Below are 15,401 nucleotides of genomic sequence, written 5' to 3'. Positions count from 1 at the left end.
CTGATGCTCGAATGCCTTTATATGGTAATGTTGCAGGTTGTTGTTGGACTTTCACAATATGACAAACCTGTCAGTCAATCCATCACTTCTTGATGAAAAAAAATCCAAGGGTGTGTTCACCTTTATAAATTAAAGAGGAAAGGTAACATTTGACTTATATACATACATTTAATTGCCGCATTGACCAATATTCCTGAACGGTATTTGATGTTTCCCAATGCTCAATGCCCTGTAAAGATTAGTTATTTTCAGTTGTTATGGTTTGGATTTAATCATATCATGCCACATAATGAGAAGAGCTAACATCTAAGATTTCAGAGTCCCGCTATAACAGTAATCTTAAAATTAGCTTAAAAAAAAGGGTATTTTTTCATCAGTGTTTGTTGTACTCATTAGCAAATGTCTGCACACAAGACCTGTTTTGTTCGCTTAGTTTGTCTAAATAGCTTATTAATAAATTAGCAAGGCATAGTGAGAAGAACTGACGACACATATTCATTTTCAGGAAGCTGAAACATAGACCAAAGAAATATTTGTGAATGGACTGGTGCTTACAAGTAGCTGGTAAAGGAGAGTGCGACCTTCTTATTTTTCCAAAACACAATGATCATCCAACTATGATGCCGCTGTGTATGTAAACACCAGATCATGTTACATCATCATCAACTGTGTTTGAAGTGTATTGGCCTAAAAACCTTACTCTTAGGTTAATAAAATGTATACATCAGGTTAAAAAAAAGGTGTGTATGTAGCACTCAGTGAGCAAGGTGCACATACAAGAACAGCTTAATTATTTACCTCATCTTTAAATGGGGCCATCGTCCATTTATGATTGATTTAACCTGTGGTATATATCTGTAACTATAGGAAACTATAGATGGCGTGGCCCTAATCCTCCGTCGTCGAAAGATTTGTAAATCTCAGATTTTTTATTCTACCCTGTAATCTTGAGAATTTTGAAAGTGTCTATTTTTTTTTTTTTTTAGCACACTTGTTTACATGCTGGTTAAAGTGCAGCTTAGTGGATATTTAGATTTTTGAAAGAAGAATGCAGTTCATGTGCAGAGCTCATGTGTATGCAGTAAAATATAAATAAGCTTAATAAATTGGACTTGGAGTTTCATTTGAGATCTGATAAGTGCAATACACACTGAAATGTATCGCAGTTTGTTGTGACAGGTAGCCTACTGTTATACCTTAAAATAAATGGACGCTCATTCTCTATGTTTTTTGATGGTTCAATCAATTATTCTTTTGCAGAAAGGATGGGAACATTTTAACCATCTGACTTAAAGGTGCATAAATTAATTTTTACTTTAGTTTTAAGCTTTTAAAAAAGGAGAATAAAGCAAACAGGTGTAAAGATTCATGAACTGTTTGCTGCTTTGCACTCCCTTCAATATGTGATCGTGATTATGTTATAGCCTAGTAAATAATTTACAGCCCTCAGGTTTTATGTTTTTTCAAATCTGCCCAAACACAGAAAAGTCCTATAGTTACAGATATATACCACAGGTTAAATCAGTCATAAATGGAAGATAGAAGATAAAGTCCAAGTCTAAAGTCTTAATGCTTTTGGCACATCATCATCATATTGTCATAAAATATCAAGATCCTGAAAAGATACTGCAAGAAACTGTGGCTCTTTCGAAGAAAGAAACACACTGACTTGGAGGAAGTTGTGTCTGCAGAGCTAGAAAATTTACATATTTATTCTCGTAAATTTACAACTTTAAACCCATAAACAAATCAAATTTATGACTTTAAACTCGTATACAAATCAAATTTACGACTTAAAACTCGTATACTATACTCGTATTGCATTGAAATCATTTTATTGCTGAGCTATCTAAAGACATTTATTTATTTGGTTATGTGATTCAATATGGTTTTAAAGAAAAACAAGCAGTTTCCGTATATATAGTGAGCCCATATATTTCTCACTCTGTAGATGGTTTGTAGTGTTCACACCTGTCTCCAGTCAGATGAGTGTCACAAGTCAGAGTGAACTTAATCTGAAAGGTGCCCTCATGTATTGGACAGTTGAATATGTGTGTCCCTTGGCTCAGGTTTCTCCAACATTTTCCAAGCAATTCATGATTCGGCCAATCCACATCCCAGATCTCGAAATAGAAATTTGAGTTTGTGTCCACCTGAAAAAAATAAATAATAATAATTTAAATAACAAATGGGACAAAATGGGATGGGAATAATGGCAACACTATGATGTCACAGTGTAAAAGTATCATAATTTTACCTTATTAGACTTTAGGTGGAAATGAGTCCTAATGATCATAAACATTCTTGAGCATTACCCACAAAGTATATTCATTCAATGGAGATCTCAGTGACCTTGACCTTTGAAACCTGACCACCTAATTTGGATTTTTTTTAACTTGAGTCAAAAGTGGATGGTTGTTATTCCTTTGAGGTTTCCTGAGATTTTGTACTCAATATTGAGCTAGTATGGACAAAACCAACTGCCTGAAAACACAATGCCTCTGTCCATAGCAGACACAGGTAGGAAGCCATTAGACATTGACTCTCTTTATTCCCTTTATTCCCTGTATTAAAGTTAATTTAAGCTGATGTTTAATATACATTTTTACTGACCTTGCCGAAATTATAATAGGCATTCCACCAGGGATCGTTTGATTTTACCATATGAGTCTGGCGATAGTGTGAACCATACCACACCTTAACATAGCTGTGAAGAGAAAAACAAAGAAGAAAATTCATCCATTTGTTTGATGATACACCGCTCTCAGGTCTCACTTCTTGTGTATATATGGATGTGTGTGTATCTATCACATGGACATTCACATTTCTGAGAACTTTGGTTTTTATTAGTTATTTGGTGCTTAAAAAAGGGGCACAAGTCCATGATTGACAGTTCTGCAAATGCCACTCATATGGCGCTGTGTGCACCAGATTAGCAGAATAAAGAGGAACAGCAAGAAAAAAACGCAACAATGACTAAAACAAGCGTCATTGAACTTTCCATAACTATGACTGTCTGCTTCAAACCAACACAAGAATCTGTTTTGCTGACTGTGCTGGCATTAAGGATCTATGCCGTTCTTTCATTAAGTTTGATGTGTTTCGATAAGTGGGCAGGGTGGGTCAACACTGCAGCTCCGACTAGCCGACTATGCCTGCTGCATCAACTCTGGCTCCAAAAACGTTAGCAGCGCAATGTCAGAGACTGTCATGGGGTGTACTTTGGCTTTACTTTTGAAAAAAAAGGAGGTTGCAATGCATCGTCCATCTTTGTATACAGTCAATGATATACAGTACATACTCTTTGTACATGCTTGTTTTAAATTTTAAACATTAATAATTTGTTTAGTCCAGCCCAAATTGTCCCCCACACATGCAGTACAATTACTACTTATGAAACTTGTGTGACTACCATGACAAAGATAAATGTCAGTGCCTCCAACACAAGCCTGCAAACCTGCACACATACATAATCAAACACATAATCTCTCTCTCTCTCTCTCTCCCTCTCTCTCTCTCTCTCTCTCTCTCTCTTTCTCTCTCGCTCTCTCTATCACTGTAAACCAAAATTACCTCCTCTCACTGAGGTGCCTTAGCCACAGACTGTACAAATAATGATAATGAAGATAACTCATGTGACTACATTCATCCAAGCCTCTCAACCAAACCTCAAGTTTGGCATTTTTGCATTTGGGTGCACCATGTTGGTTTTCAAAAGTTAATTGCCATACAAATTTGGAGGAGAGGGTGGACCTAGAGAGGTGCAAGGGTTAGCTATAAAAACTAAACAAGCAGAAGCCATGGCAAGTTCATTAGCTGGTTAATTTAACTAGTGTAGACGTGTGTTTCCCACAGAGTGAGATTCTATTTGTGATGGAGGCTGACAACAGCTGTTTATTAATGAGACTTAAAAAGCTGACTAACTAGTTTCGTAACTAGTGTCTGGCAAACTCCCCAGGAAAAGCCAACAACAACAACAATTATCAATAACAATATTGTAAACAATAAATAGCAATAACATAAAACAGAAGACACCGTAAAATTAACAATTATGTCTCCTTTAAAATGAATATATGTTTAATAAACACTGAACAGGCTGACAGGCCAGGTTTGTGCAAGCACACTATACCTGCTACTAAGTGCAAACATATCAATACATTAACAATAGCATTTCACCCAACAAAAAAGCTAGAGTCCAGACTGCTTGAATAGCCAGTTAGTGTGTCCAGTGCCAGTGAGGCTATCCGTATCCCCTATCAAATAATGCTACAAGACCAAAATAATTTTATTATAATTCACTACTTACTCCCTAGGCATTTCTTGATAGATGAAAAGCCTCTTTTCACCACCCTCTGCTTGTAAATAAAATGCTAATTGACTGTGAGGGCGAGGCAAAACAGGACTGTTTGAACAGTGCAGTTGCACTCAGAGACCTTCGGTGGGTGTCAAACCTCACCAAACTGAATTCCTCCATGCATCCTGTTGCTTTAATATCACTATTTGTAATGGCCCACACACATCCCCCAAATCTCATTCCTTGGCGTCACTCTACTCACCCCTCAGTCTTGTCCGCTCCCCAAAAGTCTGCTTTAAGGCCCCAGGCTCTGATGACGGTCACCTCCAGCGTTCCCACCCATAACTTCTTTGGACAGCAGTTTGAGATCAGGGCCCCACAGTCTGATTCTTTGGGAGATTTTTTCACTGCATTGTCTTCTAAGTACTGCTCAATGGCCACCTTCAACCCTGCCTTCAGTGCCGCATTTGGCACAAGCATATACATTGGTCTCAGGTAATATTTAACAATATCAGGCTGGTCCTTCAGGGTGTTCAGCCACTTTGTGTAGCCAAGGGAGTCATTTTGAGCGATCAAAAACTCCCCCACCCAACCAGTCCCTCCTACCACTTCTGTGTAGTGTTGGTGGAGGCCCGAGCTGAAAGAGGCCGTGATGTCTGTGTTCTGTAAGATCCCGGAGCAAGAGTCATATTCACTAGATAGTTTCAACTTGCCCAGACCTAAAGAGACACCTAGTGATAAGCAGGAGTGGACCTGGATGACAGGAAAAGAGAATAATATTAAGGTGGTGCACACAGTGCTGCAGGGGCGAATTTGTCAACAGAGCAGTTAATCATGAAGCTATACTTCCTTTTAATAAAGATAGAGAGAGTCAGTAGCTTTTTCCAACAAAATAAAATACTGACTTATACAAAAGTTATGCCGCTCAGTTGTCATTTATGGGCCTCCATACACATGTCGTGGTTACTGTGTCTGCAGAGACCCTGTCCTCTGCCTGTATGATGATTTGGTTGACTTGGGACGTTCCTGGGCTGGGAGTAGATGTGTTTCCCCCAGCCAATGACAGCAGGCAGATAAGTTTGGTAGTGATAGTTTGGTAGTGATAATACAATTTAGACGTATTCGCAAACATATTACAGAAATAATTTAATTTATGGTAAATAACCTCCCTAATTTTTTCAAATTTGCCGCACTTCCTCCCTTATAACATTTAAAGAGCTGCAAGTAGTATAAGTATAAAGAACCTCTACCTTTTACCTCTCAGCTCCCCCATCCTCTATTCCTGTCAAAGAAAAGACAAGACTTCCTGAAGCCACGGAGATAAAGAGGGGCGTTGATGATGTGGATTTCGAGTCTTTTAAGTAACCGTTAAGCAACGAAACAGTACGCTGGCCATTGGCCATAATAAAGATCGGGGCATGGCCAGCATAACATCACAACTAGACTTTGGCAAATATTCACTGTTTGACTTGTTATTTTGTCTTTTATTCTTCTTCATGTATCTTAAATTAATGTTTTAATGTATGGCTGCTCATTGTTTGTCAGAAACGTTGTCAACTATTCTGCTGCCTGTCTTGGCCAGGACACTCTTACAAATGAGATTTTTAATCTCAATGAGTTTTCTCCCGGTTTAAGCAACTCTTCAAACACAGTAACATCCTAAAGCATACACTGCTTTTTTTGGAATAATTAAAGTTAATGTATTAACTGAGTAGTACTATAAGGTTAGCGACTTACAAATAACAGTTTTTTATGAGGAGCGTTTAGGCATTAAATGTGACTGTTTGTTGACCTTTTGTGTGGAGAACCCGTTCAGGGAGGACAAACAGATGCGTGCAGCTGTAACTCGCCTGAGTTGTCCCCCAAGGAAAACCTGAAATGAAGAACAATGATGTTCAGTCAAAAAATTGGATTATTTGGTCAAATAAGGACATTAATATGATGTGTGTCTGTGTCTGTGTTACAACCTGGCGGATGTAGTGTGTGCCATAGGTATTTATGAGTTCATTGTACTGAGCCTTTGTGGAGGAGTTGTAAAAACTTGGCAGTCTGGCCAAATCCTTTCTGAACTGGGAGCTGAGTTGCGGCCTGTTTGACACACGGTAACTACAAATAAAGAGACAAAATAGTTAATTACGTTAGCTTGACTATCAAGTAGAACGACTGAGAAAATCTTTTGCATGGTGCAGGGGCCTCCACAATGTACCGATAATGGATGCAGGAGATCCTGTGGGTGCTGAAGGAATAATGGTCCTCTCTTGACCTTTTTGAAGCAAAGTTATACGCAGAAGAGCGAGTTCCTCCCACATCCAGACCGACAGACACAAACTTATCCAAATTTAGGCCAAACTGGTTAAATAAATGGAACAAATAAAACTCCATAAGGTTCAACAGAAAAGAAATTCATTGAGATTAAAAATCTCTTTTTCAAGAGTGTCCTGGCCAAGACAGGCAGAAGCACAATTAACAGTTTCAAAAATATAGTGGAAAATAGTTGGAGTGATCATCACATAGGATTTTAACTCTATAATGTGTGATAATATGCAGGATTTTTTTGTTATGACAACAGCTGTGAAATATTTCCTACCTTCCAGTCCTTACTGTCCTGAGAGATGTAATCGTTAACCAGGGAGCTGTAGACACAATAACCATTAAAACACCTTTAGAAATTTTGCATTCTCAAATCACAGTTAAACAAGATTATTATAAAAACAAACAAAAATATATTAATAATAAAATAATATTAGTACCCAACAGGATTGCATGCAAGTCAATTCAATCCCTTTAGATATTGCATTGGGTGTCAAAGTGACAAGTGTGTTTCTTTGAAGTTTGAACAAAGATCAGAGGATAAAAGCTCTCTTGCTTTTATCTTTAACATGCTGTATGATAAAATACCTGACAGAGGTGTGTTGACTGTTTTGAAGGTCAGCTGTACATTGGCTGAATGCCCGCCAGTCCACTGCAGAGACTGGAAGCTGATAATAGAGGTGAGAACTCATTGTTTACATGCACACACAAAATACACGCCTTATAAATATGCTGCACAATTATTGCTTAGCCTATTTGTTTTAATTGGTTACTTTCTGCAGCTTGTTGCCTTGCAAAGAGTTGGTGCAGAGAGTACAGGTGCCCTTAGGGGTCAGGTAGTTCTTCACATCAATCATGTAGGCTCCTGTACGCTGGAGGGTGACCACGTCAAAGCCTTCTCCGACCAGATTGTGACCTGGTACAAAGGAAGCTTTGACACATTTTCTGTAGCTCCCGATACGACAGGAGAGAGCAGGGGAGGACGACAGAGACAGGAAGAGACTCAGGAGGAGTAAAGTCGGGCTTGAAAAGGAGAACATGACAGACGGGAAACTGGAACACTTTAAGAGAATGAGAGAGAGAGAGAGTTTTTAAGTGTTCAGCAACATTGTTTAAATGAAAAAGTAACATTTTTATCCCAAAATACAACAGCTACATGACAAAATCTATCACTGTGACCAATCATACCAGAAGAAACATTAATCTAGAGCAGTCTGCAAATCTGACTCCCTGTTAAGATTTTTATTTCAAAGAGTAATTTGCCAAGTCAGTTCCAAATCTTACTCATGTAATCTAATTTGCAACAATTTAACAATTTGAAGAATGTTCCTGTAGCTACTCAGCTCTTATCAAAACGGTGTTATGTACGCAGATTTACTAAAAAACTATATCATTGATATTTCAATCTATAAAGTCTGCAAGCAGTTTAATTATGATCATCATGCAGGACACAACATGCTCGTATTAATGGATGCAAGCGCACATTATAAGCTCAAGCTGATCTTTTACCTTTTTCCTCACGCCTCTACGCAGTCTGGCCTTTCTACGACAGTGAAGCTTCCTTTTGAAGTGTCTTAATGTTCTGAGCCGCAAGGACAATCAGTAAACCCGACTTGAGATGCGAGTGAAATGTGAAAGCACAGACAGCCAGCAGTGATAATTTGTTCAGACATTTATACCCCACAGTGACCAAAGGTTATTTGCATGAGGCGAAAAATTGTCATATTGTGTAATAGAAGAGCATATTTCTTTCTTATACAAGCGGCTTCATTTTATTTCCCTAACTTGAAATGAAAGCATATAGCCCACTTTAAAACAACAAACAATATAAAATGTAATATAACTGTATTTTGAACATCAAGCTGGTCCCTTAAAGAGATCTGTGGTCACATTTTCTTAGAAAAAAAGAAAGAAGCAAAACAAGAGACTTAGAAAAAAAGAGTCTTTTAATTGAGGAAGAATAACTCCAATGACACAACAGTGCAACATTTCATTTTTGAACTTTGATGCATTTAAAAGCTGCTGAGCTGATTGCTAATATCTGTAAGTTTTCAACTGTTTTCAACTTTGCATATAGTTAGAGGGGAGGGAAACATGCACTTCTTTTTCAGGCCGCTTATGGGGAATATTAATCGGGGTTATTGAACATCGGGAGTCGGACAAACAAATTGAATCAAATATTGAGAATAACGGTGTTCTTTGATTGTGGGGGACTTCCATGGGTACAAAGTGTTTTTAACATGTAACAAATCTGGAGCATTTATTCAGATAGAAGGGCTGCTTTTACAGACATACTGTAGAAATGGAAAATGTTACAGGAAAAAACATACAGTAAATGGTCCTTTTAAAGACATGCACATACAAAAACATACGAGCTTTTACAGGCGCATTCTGAGTCTTCAATCATCGAGTTAACAGCTGGACACTCACTTCAACAGAGTCACAGGCACTCATGTTTATATTTACTGACATAACCGCTGTTAATAAAAGCTTCAGGTCTGACATGGGAGACTCAGCAACACTTCTTGTTAAGAGTAATGAAAATATCTGGTCTGGACAATATGTGTCCTGCTTAAAATAACACAATTCAGCCCATATGCTTTATTTATTTGGTGGCATGTGTCATTAGGTTTAATCACAGGTCTGGTTTGGTTTTACTTTGTGTATGTGTGTGTGTGTGTGTGTGTGTGTGTGTGTGTGATAACAGGGAAATAAAGTGTGTGGCTTTTTCGTTTCAACCAGTGCGTTGAATGATGTGGACTCCAGAGTCAGTGAAAACAGGACCGCTCATGTCTCCTACTTTGAGAGCGAAGGAGGCGTCTTCAAAAGGCTTCTGCATTTGACCTGTAACATATAAAACACAAACTGTTAAAAGAGAGTATTCAAATGATAACTTACATAAAAACATTTTAACAAATAATAATGACCTGTTTGTACACTTTAACCATGAGACAAAAATGATGTTGTTTTCTGTTAGTTGGTTGATATTGTGATTCTGTCGAGCTACACATATAAATATCCTCATTATAGCGTCGTATAGCCGACTCTGCTGCTTCATCCTCCACTTCTGCGCCGTTATTTCTACATCCTGTCTTACCTCAGGAGACCCCCCCCCCCCCCCGCCCCCTCCCTTCTGACAGGTATAGTCTCCTGCTGTGTGGTGCATGTGTGAACAACCAGATGAGGAGGATTTTAAGGGCAATGCTCCTAAAATTCTCTAGAAATTTTCACGAGTGCGATATGTGAAAACTGCTTTTTTTAATCATGTCAACTATCAGTATAAAATTAAATCCTATTCTACATTGTAGGTCTTTGTATAACTGATGTTTTATTTGTATGCTGCTGTGTTTTATGTACAGGCTGCTACAATGAAATTGCCACCAGAAAGATTCATCGAATGGTGTGATTGATTGATGTTGTGTGGGAGATTATTGTGTTGTGTGTTTGTACCTCTTCCAAACAATCCCAGATCTCCACCGTTCTTAGCCGAGCTGCAGTCGCTGAACTGAGAAGCCAAGGACTCAAACTTCTCCTCTCCAGACTTGATCTCTTCTATATACTCTGTAAAGAAATGGGAAATAAAGAATACATTAAATCTGTTGATCAAATCAATTAACCCCGCACCCCCCCGCTTGATGCTTCACGTACTTTGAATGAGTTCCAGCGCCTCGTCTTTAGTCCGTGTGATGTTTTGTTCCCGCCATGAAGATGGACGTCGTGAGTCTTTGTGCTTCACCAGGAGGTGAGAGCAGCGTACCTGAGCAAGTAAAAAAAAACAAAAAACTGATAAGACTCTTTTTATGAGGCATCATAAACACATTTTATCATGATGGGCTGCAGGAGTCAATCAGTCTCCATTGTCTCCCTACAGTCCTGATATTGTGCATTCTTGCACATGAATAAAACTGTTATGACTTCCTTAGAACTTGAACTGGCTGTATTAAATTAAATGTATGCTAGCTATTGAGCCATTCCATGAAAAAATGTCTGCTATAAATAAAAAAGGCCTATTTGAGGGTTTCTCATAGAAACACAAGAAACGTTAACATTTACTTTTGCTTGGCCTGGAAACCCAAAAGCAGTAAAGTTAGAGAGAAGGACTGACTCATGAAATGTGAAGCAGAAAGGTCACATAATAACTCAAGCTAATCATGGGAATAAAACAGAAACTCTGCTCTCAGGTTCATGCCTTCACTAACAAATATTTATATCAATCTTATTTATTCTAACACCCATGACTTATGTCAACAAATGTTGAGGAGTCTCAGAAAAATCCTAAATGCTTTTCTTTTGAATCAAGAGAAGCCTTTTTAGAGTCCAGTACTAGATGGACTTTTTGCTCTGGAACCCATTAAATGAAAATGTCTTAGTCAGGTTCTTTTAGTTTAGGCTATATTTTATGATGCTGATAAAACAACAGAGAAAAATGACTAAATTTAATTTACTCTGAAATCTTAACTAAGCTAGAATTTACCTGGGCTCATGATCTGTACAGTTTATTTCAAAGTTGTTATACATATTTGAAATCAATACATTTCAGATTATTATTTTGTATTTCAGTTTCGGTATTAAAAGAGATTATCATCATTCTCTTGTCACATCACATGAACTCAGAAAAAATGTCAACCATGAAGGAATGCATACACCATTATAAATATATCTACATCATATCTATATCTTTTTTAGCCTTTAAACATTTCTATACTGCAAACCACAAGGTGTCAGTGTTGCTAGATTAAAGCCTCAGATGCTTCAATCAAAGGAATTGGATTTTAAGGGGGTGAAGCACGGTACGGATTACCTAGCGTGAGTGCACCCTAAATCTTTTTGGCAGGAATTCCCAAAGCTCCATAAGACCTCCCTCAGTAACTTTTATCATCTCATCACTGAAATATTTCAGTCTTATATGTATGCTATGTTTAACACTTTGTAACACTCGTTTATTAACGTGCTTCATAACATGATCATCACAATTAATACATTAAATAATTCACATAATAACCTTGTCTGGCTCTCCTCGGCCGTCTGCTGTTGGCCGTTCCCACTGGCTGGCGTTGGTGATGTGGTTAAAGTAGTACACTTGGCCTGCAGGGCAAATAAAGCAAGATGAATAGAGGGAGAGAGGAGGGAGAGAGGAGAGAGAGAGAGAGAGAGAGAGAGAGAGGGAGAGAGGAGAGAGAGAGAGAGAGAGAGATTAAAGCTGCATTCATTGACAAAATGAAAAATCTAACTTTATCTGTAATGAGAGAGCAATCCCAGTCTTATAATACCTAACAACTAAAATACTCCAATGACTGCACAATACGATTAAGAGAATGGACTGTAATGTGGAGGGTGAAAGTGCTTCTGTTCAAGGCATTGGAGTTGATATCAGGAGAGAGAATTTGTTTTGTTTTTTTTGCCTCTCCAGCTGTTAGCAATATCAAATAGCTGTTTATTTTACATTACTTCATTACTGACACGTCCAGCAGACAAAGAGGAGCAACATGAGCAGCCGTCTGAAGCTGCTTCTTTTGTCTGCTGAGGCTGCAGAGTCGATGAAAACTGAGTTGAACACCAAAAGACCAAGTAATCACTCAAATTAGATTGAAACACAAAGCGGAGGTGGTGGCTGGATCCCCTAGTGGAAGCAAACCCATTTCACCTCACACAGTATCTGTTAGTCAACATGAAAAAAACAATGTAATGAGAGGCTGATTCGAAGTGTTAAACATCTTTGTGCTGACATCAAAGTCAAAGGCTGGAGGACAATGTGATGTGTGCAGCTGAGGTTTATGTCTGTAGATTTGTGTAAGACCCCCTGCTGAGGCTCGCCCTCTCTGCAGGTGATGCACTGGAGCAGAGTGACGTCATGCAGGGCCCTGCAGCAGCCAGGTTGAATGAGCCAGTTCCAGCACCGAGCATGGAGAAACACTAATGACAGCCACACATCACCTTTAACGTTTACGACACTTTTTTGTTAACCTGCAGCACTAGTTTCAGCTCATCCACATTGAACTTAAAGTGTGATCCGTGGGGGGTTTCCACTTAGATTAACCCACGATGCAAAGGCAGCTAGCTCGTAAGCTAAATCCACACAAACTTCATTTCAGCTGGTATATTCAGCCACTTATAGCTTTTGGTTCATTACCTGAACTACGACTCATTCTTTTCTCCCACCCAGACGGTAGCTTCTCGTCGTCGGCCATAATTTGTTTTCTGCAATATGCGTTTTCAGACTTGATTTCAATCTACCGTGTGACAGCCTTGGCTGCAGCTTTAGCAATTGCGACGGTTCGCTTATTGTTTACGATAGGAGTTGTTTTCAGGGTAAGGGCCGCCTCAGACTGGCTCTTCTATTCTGCCATAGGCTAGTTTCGTCTGTCAATCATCGATCTCCCTTTTGATTGGTCGAGAGACTGAAAACACAAAAATACACTTTACGGTAAGCACCACGAAGAGTAGGATTGTGGAAGCTATCAGTGAACGGGGAAATATACGCTTTTCTGATTGAATATTATAGGTAGGAATTGTATATTCACACAGTATATTTGTTATTTCACATTTCCTAGAATAATAGAAGGATTTTGTGTTTGTTTAATAGCGTTACGCACATTGGTTTGAACAATGTTGGTTAGCGGACGATAGCTTCCGGATGACGTACCACATGCTTTCTTTAAAACACATTTTAAAATGCTCCGTTTGTGATTTGTCGGGCTGTGAGTAATCCACACAGGTCATTAATAAAAACATGTGTTTCTAAACTAAAGCAGGAACTTCTTAAATCGACCAGACACTTAACAGATACTGTGCTCACTTTGTCTCATTGTTTCTTCACAGACAGGACTGAAGATGATCGAGGTGGTTTGTAACGATCGCCTGGGCAAGAAAGTCCGGGTGAAGTGCAAGTATCCTTCACTGAAACGGTGGCGATGATAACAGAAAAACAATAACTCAAGAGAGGACAACATAAGTATACTCTAGTACAGGGAGGGGCAACTTTGGTCACAGCAAGGGCCACATTCATTTAACTCTCACCGCCAGAGGGGCCAAATTGTAGTCTACAAAAACGATTACAGTCAGTAATGTCTCAAATTTAACTCAAACATATACCAGTGATCAAATATTATTATGGACACATTTCTGGTTTTCATGATTTCATGGCAGATTTTGTCATGTTTTTCTTCATGTTTCCAATTAATTGATGTGTAAAAATTGACCCGAGGGCCACATTGAGGGTTGATGGGGGCCGCATGTGGCCCCCGGGCCGCCAGTTGCCCACCCCTGAGGTAGACTGTTGTCTAAACTGAAATCCTTAATAATAACGATAAATCTACTGTTTAATTTGTACAACCAATCAGTTAAACTTTAGGGAAAAGTGTGAGTTAATTATTCCTGTCTTTTCACATTTTTTTTGCACATTTACATTCAATCTTCCATATTTAATCTTCCTATGTAAGACTAGTAATGCTTAGTTAAATCCTGGTTGTATATGTTCTCATTCTTAGTTTTGATATTTTTAGTACTTATTTACTTTGTAGTTAATATTATATTGTGCTTAGAGTTGCTAACATTGTGTTTTTTGCTCATTGGGATCAATAAAGTAATTCTATTCTATTCTGTTTTATTTAAAGATAGAGGTAGGCCTACACTGCCTTTTAAGACTGTTAAATAATAAAACGGCCCATGTAATGTGTATTTGAAGAGCCATGGTTCTTCAGATAAAAATGAATAGTATCAATTTTAGCTAATGTCATGTCTCCTGAGTTTGCTGAACCAAAACAGAAGAACTGGGCTCTGTCTTTGTGGACAGATGTAACCACAAGACCGTCAACGCCAGATGTTTTATTTTTTCCAATTTCTTTCCTTAACCGCAATATATCAGTGCAGATGATACCATTGGAGATCTGAAAAAGCTAATTTCTGCCCAGACAGGAACTAAGAGCGATAAGATTGTATTAAAGAAATGGTAAGATGTTTTTTTTACTACTTCTCTGTTTGACCATGACAACTGTTACTGTGGCTTGTCTTCTTTTAGCAACTCAAATGTTCCTCGTCTGTTTCCACAGGTATACCATATTCAAGGATCATGTAACTCTGGGGGACTGTATCCTTTAATCTGCTCAGTCTGTCATCATACTTACTGGTTGTTTACCTGTACATTTTGAAGAAATTAAGCTCAGGAAAGGACATTTTTCTTTTAATTCTCAAAAAGTTGTGCCTGTGTGTATCCCACCCCTGATTTGGAAAAAGTAGATCTAGTAGTATACTGCAAGTTACATGTTATAAAATACAAAACAAGATTTGAAAAACACAAAATCAAAGTTGGTCACTTGATATTTTGACTGTTTGTAGTGATAATAACGGATGAAAACACACACAGTTTTTCTTAACCATGGCCTCTTCAGATGAAATCCATGATGGGATGAACCTGGAGCTGTACTACCAGTAGGGCAGCACCACAAAAAAAAATGCCACACAGGAGATGCTCATCTTTGTTAAACACAGAGATTGAATCGATGGAATCTGTCGCAGGAAACAACCGTGATTGGACAACCCATCCAAAAAAGAGGAGCCGTACCTTTAGAGCAGAACACACACAGATGTAACATTATCCTCAGTTTAACTTTTAATTTTAATGGTCAAAATGTATTATGTGAAATAAATGTTGTGTTAAAAATGTTGTTTTGATATCTTGAATTAAAGCTGATATTTACCTACAAAAATCAGTGTGCTGGTCATTGCTGTATGTTAATTTAGTCTCTTATTTCCATAACACTTTATGGTCTTTAGCTTAGACTGATGCTCGATACATTTA

General features: G+C 38.3%; 2 protein-coding genes across 2 annotated transcripts; both read right to left on the bottom strand.

Moving 5' to 3' along the window:
* Positions 1-1,850: 1,850 nt before the first annotated feature.
* LOC109990803 (perforin-1) lies at positions 1,851-8,273 on the bottom strand. Its single transcript, XM_020643033.3, has 10 exons — positions 8,114-8,273; positions 7,378-7,665; positions 7,193-7,272; positions 6,882-6,927; positions 6,501-6,643; positions 6,262-6,400; positions 6,087-6,167; positions 4,557-5,047; positions 2,614-2,707; positions 1,851-2,153 (listed from the first exon to the last, which is right to left on the bottom strand). Exons 2-10 carry the CDS (start codon positions 7,642-7,644, stop codon positions 1,941-1,943), a joined length of 1,554 nt encoding a protein of 517 aa, XP_020498689.2. The 5' UTR covers positions 7,645-7,665; positions 8,114-8,273; the 3' UTR covers positions 1,851-1,940.
* A 259-nt stretch (positions 8,274-8,532) lies between these two features.
* Positions 8,533-12,892, bottom strand: pin1 (peptidylprolyl cis/trans isomerase, NIMA-interacting 1). Its single transcript, XM_020643567.3, has 5 exons — positions 12,735-12,892; positions 11,607-11,689; positions 10,253-10,361; positions 10,055-10,165; positions 8,533-9,448 (listed from the first exon to the last, which is right to left on the bottom strand). Exons 1-5 carry the CDS (start codon positions 12,790-12,792, stop codon positions 9,339-9,341), a joined length of 471 nt encoding a protein of 156 aa, XP_020499223.1. The 5' UTR covers positions 12,793-12,892; the 3' UTR covers positions 8,533-9,338.
* Between the last annotated feature and the right edge of the window lie 2,509 nt (positions 12,893-15,401).

The sequence above is a fragment of the Labrus bergylta genome, chromosome 1 (genome assembly GCF_963930695.1).
Source record: "Labrus bergylta chromosome 1, fLabBer1.1, whole genome shotgun sequence".
Lineage (NCBI taxonomy): Eukaryota > Metazoa > Chordata > Actinopteri > Labriformes > Labridae > Labrus > Labrus bergylta.
This window is presented reverse-complemented; position numbering and strand designations above follow the sequence as displayed.